Source organism: Strix aluco, chromosome 11, assembly GCF_031877795.1.
Source record: "Strix aluco isolate bStrAlu1 chromosome 11, bStrAlu1.hap1, whole genome shotgun sequence".
Classification (NCBI taxonomy): domain Eukaryota; kingdom Metazoa; phylum Chordata; class Aves; order Strigiformes; family Strigidae; genus Strix; species Strix aluco.
Genome location: NC_133941.1, coordinates 2,558,233 through 2,572,633, shown reverse-complemented (window position 1 = coordinate 2,572,633; position 14,401 = coordinate 2,558,233). Strand labels below are relative to the sequence as shown.

At 44.9% G+C, this 14,401-nt stretch overlaps 3 protein-coding genes and 1 long non-coding RNA gene across 5 annotated transcripts in view; 1 reads left to right on the top strand and 3 right to left on the bottom strand.

Annotated features, from left to right (window-relative positions):
* Positions 1-203: 203 nt before the first annotated feature.
* LSM3 (LSM3 homolog, U6 small nuclear RNA and mRNA degradation associated) lies at positions 204-3,331 on the bottom strand. Its single transcript, XM_074835652.1, has 4 exons — positions 3,191-3,331; positions 2,125-2,235; positions 925-1,020; positions 204-596 (listed from the first exon to the last, which is right to left on the bottom strand). Exons 1-4 carry the CDS (start codon positions 3,209-3,211, stop codon positions 516-518), a joined length of 309 nt encoding a protein of 102 aa, XP_074691753.1. The 5' UTR covers positions 3,212-3,331; the 3' UTR covers positions 204-515.
* Positions 3,332-3,349: 18 nt separating this feature from the next.
* XPC (XPC complex subunit, DNA damage recognition and repair factor) overlaps positions 3,350-14,401 on the top strand; it is a 13,445-nt gene continuing 2,393 nt past the window's right edge. Inside the window, exons 1-14 of one of the 2 annotated variants that reach the window (XM_074835647.1) lie at positions 3,350-3,471; positions 4,112-4,304; positions 5,061-5,188; positions 6,011-6,134; positions 6,761-6,845; positions 7,355-7,512; positions 7,724-7,844; positions 9,217-9,306; positions 9,745-10,674; positions 11,132-11,292; positions 11,546-11,627; positions 13,079-13,213; positions 13,717-13,886; positions 14,107-14,200. In XM_074835647.1, the coding sequence (XP_074691748.1) occupies positions 3,363-3,471; positions 4,112-4,304; positions 5,061-5,188; positions 6,011-6,134; positions 6,761-6,845; positions 7,355-7,512; positions 7,724-7,844; positions 9,217-9,306; positions 9,745-10,674; positions 11,132-11,292; positions 11,546-11,627; positions 13,079-13,213; positions 13,717-13,886; positions 14,107-14,200 (2,580 nt within the window). In that variant the 5' untranslated portion in view covers positions 3,350-3,362. Of the gene's footprint in view, positions 3,472-3,693; positions 3,854-4,111; positions 4,305-5,060; positions 5,189-6,010; positions 6,135-6,760; positions 6,846-7,354; positions 7,513-7,723; positions 7,845-9,216; positions 9,307-9,744; positions 10,675-11,131; positions 11,293-11,545; positions 11,628-13,078; positions 13,214-13,716; positions 13,887-14,106; positions 14,201-14,401 lie in introns of those variants that run through there. The other variant, XM_074835648.1, reaches the window with a different exon arrangement.
* LOC141928046 (uncharacterized) lies at positions 8,324-13,158 on the bottom strand. The gene is made up of 3 exons (XR_012624655.1): positions 12,195-13,158; positions 8,937-8,991; positions 8,324-8,849 (listed from the first exon to the last, which is right to left on the bottom strand). It is a non-coding gene; the product is annotated as an uncharacterized LOC141928046 (long non-coding RNA).
* The window catches only part of TMEM43 (transmembrane protein 43), an 18,632-nt gene continuing 18,287 nt past the window's right edge, over positions 14,057-14,401 (bottom strand). Inside the window, exon 13 of the mRNA XM_074835650.1 lies at positions 14,057-14,157. The gene's annotated coding sequence lies outside the window, so the exon portion shown is untranslated. The remainder of the gene's footprint in view (positions 14,158-14,401) is intronic.

The following is a 14,401-nucleotide window of genomic DNA, read 5'->3' as shown; positions in this document are numbered from 1 at the left end:
AAAGCCATAAATCATAGCATTCATGTAGTATTGCCCCCTCAAGCACCAATCTGCAAGACTCGGGTATTAGTAAGGACAGAAGTTAACACACAACAGTTACTATTTTCTCAGAAAGTGAGGCTACATACTACAAGTTAATATAGCACTAGCTCTATAGGAGAACATAAGAATAATGTTTTCAACATAAAACCACAAGTCAAATCTGAAAGATAAACCAAATTTATTTAAAACAAAAAATTAAGACAGTGCTATCACCACAACTGAAAAAATGAAGGATTCTTTTACTGATGTGACAAACCAGCCAATTTACAGCAGTTACATTAATTCTGAGAAAATCAGGTTGGCTTCAATTGACTACATGTACTTTCTGCAAGACAAACCGGTTCCCCTTTCCCAAAAGAACAGACAAAAACATCCTATAAAAAACATGTACAGAATTTTCAGACACTCGATCAAAACACAAACCACTGTCCAAAAGCCTGAAACTTTCCAACAAGGTTAGATCCTTTGTCGCTTCAACCAACCCTCAACGGGGGAGCTACAAGCACAACGCCGTCACCTCTGACAAAGAGCATCGGAATATTCCTTTTGGTAGACTACGAAGAAGGAAAGAAAAGTTTAAATTTACAAAAGCATAGTTTACAAAACACATCTGCTAAGCATATGACCGAATTCAACCGCAACAAAAAAATCAGAAACAACTCCAACAAACACCATCTCCAGTGTACAACATTCCAGCATGCTGAAGAGATCGATACAACTAACATCAAGTTTTCAGATATCCTTTGTACTGCCGTAACAATTTGCCCAAAAGTTCTATTAGATCTTGGTTCAAAAAGTAGTCAGCAAGAGACTACTTCAACAAGATAACATAGTTTAGTTTTAGAAAAGTTTTCTATAGGGATAAATACACTAAGTCCTTACTTTATAAATCTCTTCATAGGTTTCTTCATCAATCTCTATTGTAGTTACAGTTTCTTCCACATCACCCAAAATCATATTTAAGTGCTGATCATATGCCTGTAGGAATGAAGATGGTTTATTATTTCTTCCAGAATTCAAACATGAGCTTATTAAGACAAGAATTTTAGCAAGACTTTCAGACACAATTAGTTTAGCCCAATTTTGAGCAAAATATGCCACTGCATCAAAACAAAGTAGTATCAGTTGAATTCCAAGCAAACATCAACAAATCAGTACTCTGCAGCATAAAAAAATAGGAAGACATTTATATTTACTGAAACACTCCTCTGGGAAATAGCTCTGAGGCATTCAGTGAGAACGCACACAAGAACTCAGACGCAGACACACTTTATTAACATTAAACCAGCTACACATTCTCTGCTACCAGTCCAGCCCCTGCAACCAATTGCCTGGGGTCACCTTAAAGGATATGAAAGCTGTGTGCCTCATGGATCCCTCCTCAACTTTGTGTTCCCAAAGGAGTTGGGGCCCAGTTAACACATGGGACAACTGGTTCTCTTCCCCAACACAGTACAGTACTCAGGAAGGATGATTGACTTGTTAGAAAGCAAAAAATCTGTCTTGTCAAGAGACACACCACTCTCAGAAGAAAACACTTAGACAAATGAGATTTGCAGAGAATCCAGCTGAGTACATAACCCATCATGCCCCCCGCAGTGTGCCTTACAAGATATTTGTTTGATAATGATAATCTCATTCTTAATTCAGTCTTAAAGAGACCTCAGGGTACTTCACAAGAAAAGGCCTGCAGCATTATTGCTTATGTCACAGAAACAGAAGCCAAAAGCAGTGGAATGAATTGCTTGGTATTATTCAGGAGACAAGAAAAACAAAATACATCTCTAGACTCTCTAGAGAAGCATTTAATAGCAGAGTACTGAACAAATTAAATTTTTCCACTGATCGCATGTGATAACATGAAGGGGTCAGCCTTCATTACTAAGATGATCTTTAACCTACCTTCTCTAACCAGTTCCACACTTTTAACTATGAGATACAATTACTTGTGTTTTCAAACTATTTTTTTAAACAATAAGTGGAATATTAGAGGTAAGCTTGTGTAATACTGTTGTACATGAAAAAAAGGCTTCCCAGTGCTTAGCTGAACAAGCATGGCATTGTTCCATAAGTTTTACTTACATGTAGTCTGCCTCTAAGCTCTCTGTCGTTCCTCATTTTCACATAGATTCGTTCATCTAGACTGAGTCTGATGAGATCAAGTGGCTCCTCTACAGTATTTGTTGTTTGTTGCTAAAAAAATAAAATAAGTTATTTGTACAGAAAAAGGCTGTGAACTTTTCCATTCCTCAGTGTTTGAGAGACACAGAAAACAAACAGGTAAGAACATAGATGCAAACATTCCAAATCATTCCTTCACATTCTGTTGAACCCGAGTGCGGCTGGTTCTACCGCGCTACAGGTGTTCCCCAGCCTGAGCAAAATGAGTTAAAAAGGCTTCAGTTTAGTTGGCAGAACATCACACCTCACAAGTACTGTTGTGTAAACTCTATTCCTTACCAGCAGCCATCATCCACACTGCATGAAACCCTGCTCAGCCTGAGCCAGCACCACACCTGTGCCACCACACGGCCCAGGATAAAAAAAACCCCAAACACACACTGACATTTTCAACAGCACCCCTCAGTTATTTGGGTAACACACTGCCCACCCCTGTCTCCTTTCCCCCAAGGCCTAGCTCAACAAGACTGCACTCAGGCCAGGCCTCAAACCCGGTTAGAAACCTGAGCGCACACCGAGCTGAGGTCTCTTTTTTGGGAGAAAGGTGTACTTTCAGGATCACAGCGAAAATCTGTGAACGCCTTCCTTCATGCTACCTATTTCCTCCTCGCTGAGGCAGAGCCATGGGTATTTTCCTCAGCGGCTTCCCGCCACATCCCTCCTCCGGCAGTTCCTGAGGGAAACGGGCCCGAAGCGAGCCTCGCCCGCCCTCCTGACACCCCCGGCGGCAGCACAAGGACCGAGGCCGTGGAGTAACTTCGTTTCAGACGGAAAGAGCTTCCCGCCGGGGGGGGCTGCGCCTCAGGAAGGCGCCCAAGCCGGGGGCTGTGCCGGGAGGTACGGCCAGCCCCAGCCCAAAGCCTGCCTCCATCTTACGGCCCTGCAGCCGCGGAGGGAAGGCGGGAGACGGCGGGAACAGGGGCCCGGCCGCTGCTTCCCGCCCTGAGGGAAGCGGAGAGCCGCTCACCTGATCCACCTCATCCGCCATCTTTCAAACCGCCTCCCGCCTTCTCCCGCGAGACTTTATGGCCCTTCCCCTTCCCCTCCGACGGGGGCGGGACGGGGGGCGGTGGCAGCGGCAGGGCAGGGGAGGGGGTTGCGGCAGGGGTCGCAGCCTGACTCGCTGCTGGCGGGGCGCCATGGCCAGGAAGCGCAAAGCATCGCCCCGGCCGGCGGCTGCCAGCAAGAGGCGTTCCGGGGGGCTGGCGGTGCCGCGGGGCGAGCCGGAGGAGGAGGAGGAGGAGGAGGGTGAGTGGGGAGGGAGGCCGTGGCGGGCCGGGCCGGACGCTGCGCCATCGCCGGGGCTTGGGGCCGCTGCAGGCCTCTGGTGTTTGCCGTGGGTGTCGAGGGGGGGGTGTCGGGGGGGCCGGGCAAGGGCCGTTCCCTCAGGCTGGAGCCGTGGGTAAGCGTCTGCGCAGAGCTGGGGGGGTTAAATCCGTGTGTGGGATGGGCCCCGCACGCTGTCTGGAAGCATTGACGAAAATGGGCGCTGAGTGACCCGGGGAGGGTTTGTGTCGCCTCAGCCGTGGCGGGGCCGCGGCCGTGACACGCAGGTCCGTGTCCCAGGAGGTGCCTGGAAAAAAGTTCTCCGGAGCAGCCTCACGAAATAATAATTTCTTGTGAGTGGCAGGTATGATGCTTGTTTTTCAGCTGACCCACTGACTGTAGGAATCTTTATGTACTTTTTGTGCTTTACGTTATTGTATTTTCCTTAAACAGGTTGTTCAATTCCTACTGATTTATTCACAAGCAATGATATGTTTGTCATTGTGGGTGCTTACTTTTTCCTGTAGCTGGCTCTAATGAAGTCTGTGGATTTACTATTTCTGATTGCCATGGAGATGAAACTCATCCCTTAACATATCTTCCTTTCTTCTGTCCCATGCAGATAATTTTGAAGAGAAAAAGCCCAGTGTAAAGAATGATTTAAAAGCTCCAGCTAGGAAGAAGGAAGATTGTGATACTGGAGTTTCCAACTCAGCAAATAAGCCTTCAAATCAGAAAGGGGCAAAATCACTAATAAAAGAAAATAAAAAAAATACTAGAAATAAAGGGAATCATAACAAAGAGGAAACGTGCAGGTACGTTTACTTATCATTCAAGTCTATAGGAGCTTTCTCTTCATGTTATTTGTGCTGCATATGTGCGTGTCAGCAGTTTATTTTAGGCTGTCAGTCCAATTTAGTACATTTGTGTCACACAGCTGAACAGAAGTACTGTCTTATTCCTTGCACAGTCAGTCCTGAGGAAGATAGTCTGTATAGGAAGCAAATATATGAGCCTTTTCAAATTCAGCCTTTTAAATATAAAATTTTATTTCATTTGTTACAGTTTTTACACAGGACTAGGGAGGCATTATGGAATCCAGCATTAATAGAAATGTTGGCCTGAGATTTGGGTTTAAAGTGATGAGTAGAAATCTTCAAACATAGCATTCTCTGATGTTTTTTGGAATCCAAATATAATAGCATGGTCTGCCCATGTAGCAAATGATTTGGTGAACCATTTCTCCAAGTACTCATTTGTAGAAGTTGTAAAGGATGGGGCCTTTTGTAGGTCCGGTCATCTTCCTTTCTAAACATCCTTGCAGAATCAGAACCTAAGTTTGAACTGAAAAAATGTTGCTCCATGGAGCCCATGGTTATTTATGGCAAAGACAGTTTGCTTTACAGAGAAGCAAATTGTGGTTTAATTGTTAAATATTCAATCTGTTGTTACTGATGCAGAGGTCATGCTTCATTTATTTCCCTATTTTTAGTGTGTTCTTTCTCTATTTTTCTTAATTAAACAAGCACCTACATTTCCTGATGCTAAAGCCATTTTGATAATTTTAACAGTGACTCCCTGAAGCCCCCTCAGAAGGAGATGAAGTTGAAGAGAGAATCTCCTGTTAAAAAAGAGATGGATGAAGAGAATACTGACAAGGATGATGATGAAAGTGAAGATGAATGGGAGGATGTGGATGGTAACAATTGCATGTTTATTCATATTAAGGAGTAAATATTGTTATACACTTTTTTTTTGTGATTTGATTTTTGAACCATTTCTCATTTGCATTCAGGTAAAGCTATATGCTTTGTATACCTAAAGTATGCTCCATGTGCATATCTGTATCTTTAAAAGCTCGTATCTTACAATGCTTTTAGAATGGTTCCAAAGTAGAAAAAAGCCAGACAACTACTGACCTGATGATAGTAGTGCCTTGAATTTGACTGTTTGTTGGCTTATGTTAAAATTATGCTACCACGTACAAAGCACTTTCTCAGCTGTTTGTGTTGTCTAGTATTGAGCAGCTATGAATGACTCAGTTTGAAGATTCAAAACTGCAACTTCCTAGTAAAGGAGAGTGGAGATGAAACCAACTGAGCTGTATGATTAGGTGGTCATAAGCAAACTGTGATAAGAATCATGATGACCATCCTATTTTGTTGCTACGGATTTATGCCTTCTAAAGTGAACAGCTGTCAGTTTTGTTCTTTGCTACTCTGCAAGTACCCTCCAAGTCACATCTGCTTCGTTCACCTGTCTCTTCGTTGAGTTTGCCTGTGGCAGCCACTTGCCGTTAGACTGTGCTGAGCTGATTCCTCAAAAGCAGGTGGCTGGTGGCCCACAGTTATTTGAAATAACTGAGCACGCACAGTGTTACAGAAGATCCAGGAGCTGGTAATTACTGGGGATGTTTGTAGGTTGTTTGAACATGTTAGGTAGGTTCTTATGCCGTTGTCACATCTCCTTGGGGCATCTATTCCATGTTTACTTATCATTTAGTAATATTTTATTTTTCCAGAACTCCAGGAACCTGCCACAGATAAGTTAGAAGAAGCAGCTGTTCTTCCAGCAGTGGTGCTGCCAAGCAATCCTGTTGAGATAGAGATTGAAACCCCAGAGCAGCTGAAGAAAAGAGAGAGGAGGTAAGAACAGGGAAGGCAGTGGAGGGCCATTGAGGGATGAAGTTAAAAATATGCTCAGTCTTAACTGTCACTGACTTGCTGTGTTCTGTGTGGAAATCCCCACTTTGTGCAGACTATTGAGTTGAAATGATGCGAGGTCAGGGGATGGAGAACAGTTTACACATGACAATTTTACCAGAAATCTTCAGTGGATGTTGGTGGGAATGGAGGTTTTTCAGCCTCTTAGTTAAAAGATTTCATCAATGAAGAGAAAGCCATTTTTCCAGAAATCTGAACAGAATGCTAGCAGTAATCTAAAAGTCAAACAATTCAGACAGTGAATTTTAAGTTTAGGATGGAGCTGTCCAAAGCTGTCTAGTAGAAAACTGTAGGCACATAAGGTTAGGTAGAATTTAGGCCTTCTGAATATACCCAAGCTCTCAGTAGTCGGGTACATGGAGTTCACAGTTCATTAATCATATGCAATCTGCATGCCTATTCACACAGGCAGTAACTAAACTTTTGTGAAGTGTGCAGAGAAGATTCTCTGGGGTGGATTCTCTTTGTGAACTGATCCAGTTCAGGAATCTAGAAAGGCAGGTTCATAGAAAACCCACAACATCCATTTCTTTTGTAATCTTATGCAGAGAAAAAAGGAAAGCTGAGTTTGAGATGTATCTTCGGAGAATGATGAAACGTTTCAGCAAGGAGGTTCGTGAGGACACACATAAGGTATTGGTCACAGAGAAACCTGGCAGAGAAAAAGTTGAGCATAAAGATGTCTGAACTGGTTCGTAATGAAGAAGAAACTTAATTTTGATCAAATAATTTGGGGCCATGGCTAGAAGCGAAGAAATAAAAAGCCTGTAGTCCTGACAAATGCTCATTATACTTCTAAACTGTAAGTTAGAAACATTAGCGACTGCATTAGTAAAATTCTAACTCAAACCAGATGTGAGTAGGGTGCATATTTATCCATTGAGTATGTATCTGCTCGTTCTGTCGGGGTTAAAGTGTCAGTCATGTAGAGCAGGAGGCGCTGACAGGGACTTCACAGCTTTGCTGTCTTCTGATGGTAATCTGCAGACAGCCCGGTGTCCACCCTGTGTGTGCCTGGGAGGCTTCACTGCTGCTTGTCTTGGTTAAAAGAAGCAGCGAAGCCTTCCTTGTCTATACCATGGACAATAGTTCCAGCAAAGAAAATCTCTTGTGAACTCACTATAGAAACTTTTTTCTCTCAGGTTCACCTCTTGTGTTTATTAGCAAATGGTTTCTATCGGAACAGGATCTGCAGCCAGCCAGATCTTCATGCCATTGGTCTATCCATCATCCCCACCCACTTCACAAAAGTGTCTGCAGGCCAAGTGGACCTCCTCTATCTTTCCAACTTGGTGAAATGGTAAAACTCTGTCTCCTAATCACGCTATCACATAGAATGTAGAGCCAGGCTTCAGGGAGAGGGGTAAATGTAATTACCAGTTTTCAGTGATTTTTCTGATTTTAAATACAAGGGAGAGAGTCTGTCCTTTTTGCAGAAGGAAAGGATGAACTCTGAAGTTTAAGAACACAGTCACAAACACTAGACAATAAGTAGGTGTCTCATATTTCAGGTTTGTTGGAACCTTCACTGTCAATGATGAGCTTTCCACTGAAAAAGGAGAGCCCCTTCAGGCGACCTTGGAGAGGCGCTTTGCCATCTACGCTGGACGAGATGATGAAGAGTTGGTTCATGTAAGTGACTGGGAAGTGCAGGGTTGGTTGCTGAGTTTGGATGCTAGGTCAGTGCTGTAGTGCTCTCGGGTCGCACACAAAGTGGTGTTGGAGGGATGGATTTGGAGAAAACAAATGGGTGACGTAGGTGATTCTGTGGCTTTTTGTTGTGTTTTTATCTGGAGTCCTTCTGTGATTAAATTATTCAGTTTGAACTGTGCCTAACTGGAGCCTCTGGTTCTGGTTGGCGTCACTGTGTGCTCTGCATTCCACTGTGGATGTCTTTATGTATAGTGTATAGAGCTACTTGTTCCTAAGTATGTTTTGGCTTCTTTATATTGCTTTAGCAGTGTAGATCAAAGAAAACCAACTTAGTAGGTTTCTTCTGAAATACTAATTTGAGTGAAGGAATTCTTGGGCTTACTTGCAGCCAGAGAAACTCTTTAGAGATCTTTGAGCTGAAGGTTGGTAATTTGTTACTGTGAGTCACCACTGAAGGCTGAAGGAATTGAGCTCTGATTTAGAGCAGCCCAAGGCCAAGGCTTCAGAAGGACTTCAACTCTACAGTCATTTCATGGTGGAATTTGATTAAGGGGAAAAGTGGAGTCAGTTGCTTCAAGTCACATAGAAATTTTGGTAAAACAACTGAGGGAGGGGGAAACATAGAAGATCAAATTGACAGGGGACATTTAAAACAGCAGAAATGAGCTGCTGCTTTGCAGGTGCATGGCTTGCAGCTCTGCCCTGTCACTGATAAAGAGGGATGTTGCAGCTTCTTTGCTGCAAAACAGGAAGCAGTTGTTGTGGTGGCTTTGCAACCTTGCTGTGGAAATGCAGAGATGTCACTTCCCGGGACAGGAGGAAAAGTCAAACCAAGCCTTGCTTAGGCAGCTTCAGTTGAGTCCCATGCAGGAAGGCAGGTGCCAGGTCACAGCTGTTAGCCACTCAGTTGTGACTGATGACATTCTCTGGGTGGCTGGTGTTTCTGCTGGGTTCAGCTGATGGGCTGTGGTTGGCTTTGGTCACCTTTGAGAGGCAGAATTTAGAGTTATCTTATTCACTTTTCTTCAAGAATGAGAGACTGATAGGGTAGATAGAATTTGGGTGACTTACTGCATCTGCTCCAGCAGGATGGGTCATTTAGCCTCTTTAGGAATTGGTTCCTCATCTGTGAATTAACAGATAATAACAGTAGTAACATAAATAAGAGCCAGAGAAGACCGTGCAATGCTTTAATACTACGGCAACTGGGCTACCTACTGTATACAGCACTGGGTAAAAGGTAAGAATGAAAATGATTTGTGACAGAACCCAGATTGTAAAAGAGTTTCAAGAAGTTTCTTTTTATGGACATTGAGAAAAGGTTAAACATGCTTTATTTTTTCTTTTGCAGATCTTTTTAATTATTCTGCGAGCGTTACAGCTGCTGTGTCGCCTCGTGCTGTCTTTTCAGCCTGTTCCTCTCAAGGAGACAAAAGCAAAGGTAGTTTTTGTGGGGTGTGTGGAATGAGGAACAGGTCACTGCTTTAGAGAGTAGGATTGAGAAAACTCTGGCTGTTGGAGCTTGAAGTGAATCACTTACTGCATGACCCAGGGTGATGACAATGTTCTGTCTGTAGTGCAGAAGACAAACCCTTAATTTTTAGGTTTCTCCTTTAAAAAAGCCACCAATTTTATGTCTTTCAGCAAAGACTTCTTATGCTTCAGTGGTTTTTAATTTCTTTAAAATTCAGACAGAAAACACTTGCTGCTTGAGTGCACCTGTCTTCAGCCATTTGTTTGAAGTTTTCAAGTCCCTGAGACATACAGGTTGTCCATGCCCGCCAGCCTTTGGTCTGCATGTGCCTCATGCTGATTTCAGTCTTTTTTCAACATATTCTTAGCCACTATGATAAAAGTGACCTAGCCTCTTTCTTCGCAGGGAAAAAGCTCATCCAAGAGGCAGTCTCTCAGCAGTACCTCTGAGACACAGGAAAGCTCTGCCACGACACCCAAAGCTGCGGCAAAAAAATGCCCCTGCAAAAAAGCCAAGCAGGATGAGAAATCCTCAGGGAGTGAAGAAGGCAACAAGGAGCCAAAGAAACTCAAAACTGCTCAGACCAAAAGGACACCCAAGGCAAAGTTGACTACAGGCAGCCAGGAACAGAAGGAAGCTAGTAACGAGGAGAGCAGCTTAGCGGAAAAAGATGTGCCAGTCAGGCCCAAGAATGATCGCCGGAGACGAGTGGCCTCCAAAGTGTGTTACAAAGAAGAGAGTGGAAGTGATGAGGACAGTGTTTCGGACTTCGAGGTGTCAGAGGAGAGTGATCTCTCTGATGAGGATTTTGAAACTGTCTCTAAAAGGCAGAGGAGGTCACTGGGCTCCCAGAAGTCAAAGGTAACACCTATAAAAAGCCCAAAAACTGAGACTTCAGAATTGAGGCTGTCCAAAAATTCATGTGGAGCTGAGCCTAGGCCAGCAAAAAGTACAGCTCCAGCCTTGCCTCATGCACAGAGAAAGAGAAACAAGATAATTTCTAGTGATGAGGATGGACAGCAGGAGGTGAGAAAAGTGTTGGGCACAGACCAGTGGCTGGAGGTTTTCCTTGAACGTGAGGACAAGTGGGTGTGTGTAGACTGTGTTCATGGCACCGTTGGCCAGCCCCAGCTGTGCTTCACGTATGCCACAAAGCCACTTTCCTACGTTGTGGGGTTTGACAACGATGGGAGTGTCAGGGATGTGACACAAAGGTATGACCCAGTGTGGATGACCGCGACAAGGAAGAGCCGCGTGGACCCTGAGTGGTGGGAAGACACGCTGCAGCCATATAAAAGTCCTTATGTGGAAAGAGACAAGAAGGAGGAAAATGAGGTAAATAGCAATAGGTTATTCAGGACATTTAATGCCAGTAGTCCAGTCCTGGGGTTCTCATTCAGGCAAGAATCGTTAGGAATCTTTCCAGGAGGGAGGAAGTTTGTATTTGAACTTGAAATGTTCAGACTGAGCATGTTTTAAAGGGAATATACAAGGATAGATTAAAATAATATCAAATGGAGGCTGTTCAGAGAAATTTGCATAGCAAAAGTACTGGACAGCCCATGCTGCAAACTTACTGCTATGCTTTCTGTACAGTTTAGCATCACCCTCCTCAGAGAGAGTCTTTAAAATACATAGATCTGGGTGCACATCTAAGTACCTGTTTGCAGCAAGAATGTTGGCTCATCTGATTAAGTTTCCAGTGTTTTTTTCCTTTGATTCTTACTATAATCATTTTCTTACAAAGGGTAGCACAAGAGAGTTGTGAAATCACTCTTTGTATAATTCCTAGTTTCAAGTTAAGCTTCAAGATCAGCCTCTACCAACAGCAATTGGAGAGTACAAAAACCACCCTCTTTATGCACTGAGGAGGCACCTGTTGAAATACCAGGCGATTTATCCGGAGTCAGCTGCTATCCTGGGGTACTGCAGGGGAGAGGCTGTCTACTCCAGGTGAGTTGTGCACATGTTGTCATGTGCCACTGATCTTTGTAACAAATTTAAGAGCTAATTTGTGTGAGGACCATGATAGTGTCAGCAGTATCTTAGGCCACAGGCATAGACAGGGTGAGGCATTCAGCTGCTCAGAGAGCATTTGCATATCACTTAAATACAGGCTTTTTTACCATTCCTAACACATGATTAACAGTTTTGAAGTCTCTGAGACTTCAAAACTCTTATAGTAGCTTCCTTCTGGCCTTTTTAGAGACTGCGTACACACACTGCACTCCAAGGACACTTGGCTGAAGCAGGCTCGGGTGGTGAGAATTGGAGAAGTGCCTTACAAGGTAAGGGTTTGTCTTCCTCCTGTGCAACACGTCTGCCCTCTAAAGTTCAATTCTGTTTTGGTTTTTGCCTTCTCTCTGCCAGCAGATGCAGATTTCTCACTTGCTTGTATGACTTGTGGTAGCTGCATTGTGAATCTGTCTGCCTACAGCTGCTGTATACTACCCAAAGCCCAGCTAGCTCTTCTTCCCACCCCAAGGGTATCTAGCAGAACTGCACCCTTTTCATCTTCTCCAAAGGCATCCTAGCATTTTATATGAACTGCAGGGTCTGGCTCCCTGTTGCATACAGGTGCTGTGCATTGACCTTAGCTGGATGCCAAAAGCCACTTTGTCACTCCCCTCCTCAGCTGGACGGGGAGAGAAAATGTAATGAAAGGCTTGTGGGTGGAGATAAGGATAGGGAGAGATCATTCACTAATTACCATCACAGGCAAAACAGACTCAACTTGGGAAGAGTAACTTTATTTTATTGCCAATCAAATCAGAGTAGGGTAATAAGAAATAAAACCAAATCTTAAAAACACCTTCCCCCACCCCTCCCTTCTTCCTGGGCTCAACTTTACTCACAATTTGTCTTTCTCCAGGGGGATGGGGAATGGGAGTTGTGGTCAGTTCATCACCCGTTGTTTCCACCGCTCCTTCCTCCTCAGGGGGAGGACTCCTCACCCTCTTCCCTTGCTCCAGCGTGGGGTCCATCCCAGGAGAGACAGTCCCCCACAAAACCCCTCCAGTGTGAGTCCTTCCCATGGGCTGCAGTTCTTCACAACCTGCTCCAGCGTGGGCTCCTCTCTCCACGGGGCCACAGGTCCTGCCAGGAGCCTGCTCCAGCGTGGGCTTCCCATGGGGTCACAGCCTCCTTCAGGCACCCCCCTGCTCTGCCGTGGGGTCCTCCCCGGGCTGCAGGTGGAATCTGCTCTTCCATGACCCTCCCTGGGTGCAGGGCACGGCTGCCTCACCATGGGCTGCACCGCGGGCTGCAGGGGAATTTCTGCTCCGATGCTGGAGCACCTCCTGCCCCTCCTTCTGCACTGACCTGGGTGTCTGCAGAGCTGTTGCTCTCACGTGTTCTCACTCCTTTCTCTGGTTGCAATTGCTCTCCCACAGTTTTTTTTTTTACCCGTTTCTTAAATACATTATCCCAGAGGCGCTCCCACCGTCACTGACGGGCTCAGCCTTGGCCAGCAGTGGGTCCATCTTGCAGCCGGCTGGCAACGGCTTTATCAGACATGGGGAAGCTTCTAGCAGCTTCTCACAGAAGCCACCCCTGTAGCACCCTGCTACCAAAACCTTCCCACGCAAAGCCAATACACATTTATAAGCAATGGATACTGAAGCTAGGAATTAGGCATTTCTTCTCTCCCAGACCTTCTCCTTTGATGTCCTAGGAAAGTCTGAAATCGCTGGCGGCTTGTTCTGGTGGTGTTACAGACTTGGTCATTGTATTTGCACAGATGGTGAAAGGATTTTCCAACCAGGCGAGGAAGGCACGCCTGGCAGAGCCTGCAAACCAGGACAAAGAGGACCTGGCACTGTTTGGTCGCTGGCAGACAGAGGAGTATCAGCCACCTATAGCAGTGGATGGAAAGGTAGCAAGGAATGCAGAGGGCTGGTGTTAAAGGAAGGGGTTTGTATGGAGCTGTGGGCTGTATTTTTCCAGAAGTTGCATGTTTCATAGGTGAGATCAGTCAGTAACATCTGGATTCAGGATTAAGAGTTGAGAGGTAACTGTACCCAGGAGGAAATGGTCAACACTTCGCTGAAGCCTTGCTTGCCTGAGGACAAGCAATGAGTGCTAGCAGTGCAGACTGCTAACTTTATCATTTCGTTGACCTAATTTTCCTAGCCTGTGTTTGTTTTGCTAATTCTCTGCATTATAGGCTGAGTAACAAGGCCTGGGCAGAGAACATAGCTAGGAGATAACCATGCAGCTAAAATCTAGGCTTGGGCTTTGTCATGTGAATATTAATTGAATATTGGTGTGGAATGTAACACATCAGAGGAAGGGAGAGTCCCTCAGTAGCAGCAGGGATTTTCACCTCTCTCCAGAGAGCAGGAGTGTCACCATTTCTCTTTAATTTTGCAATAACAGGTTCCTCGGAATGAGTATGGAAATGTCTATCTCTTCCTGCCATCCATGTTACCTGTCGGCTGCGTGCAGCTGAGACTCCCAAATCTGAACAGAGTGGCGCGGAAGTTGGACATTGACTGTGCTCAAGCCATCACTGGATTTGATTTTCATGGCGGCTACTCGCACCCAGTGTACGTAAAGGTGCTTTGTTGCTGCTGACAGATTTTGATGTCCTGCAGAAGTTGTATACCCCGTGTTAAGGAGTACATGTGATGAGTTACTCACTTAGATCCTGGGAGACAGACAGTTCTGTCAGTATTGAGTAGCTTTTGGTTCTGCTGGGTCAGCAGGCATCTGCTCCCTTTCTTTTTTCTTCTAGTAGCTGACAGAGGATTGTGTTCTCCTTCCTAGTACCGATGGCTACGTTGTCTGTGAGGAGTATAAAGAGGTCCTTGTCGCTGCCTGGGAGAATGAACAAGCAGAAATAGAAAAGAAGGAGAAGGAGGTGAGAAGTATTTTTGCAGCTTCCTTACTGCTACATTTATTAAGTAAATTTAATTGAAACTGTGGGCTGTGTAAGCAACAGACACGGAGCCCTGTGACCGTGAGAGGCTAGTGGCATCCCCCAGAAGCCCCATTTTGGGCTTGCAGTGGGATGCAGTACAAGTGTGTAGCGATATCTGAAATAGCACACACTCTGGAATAG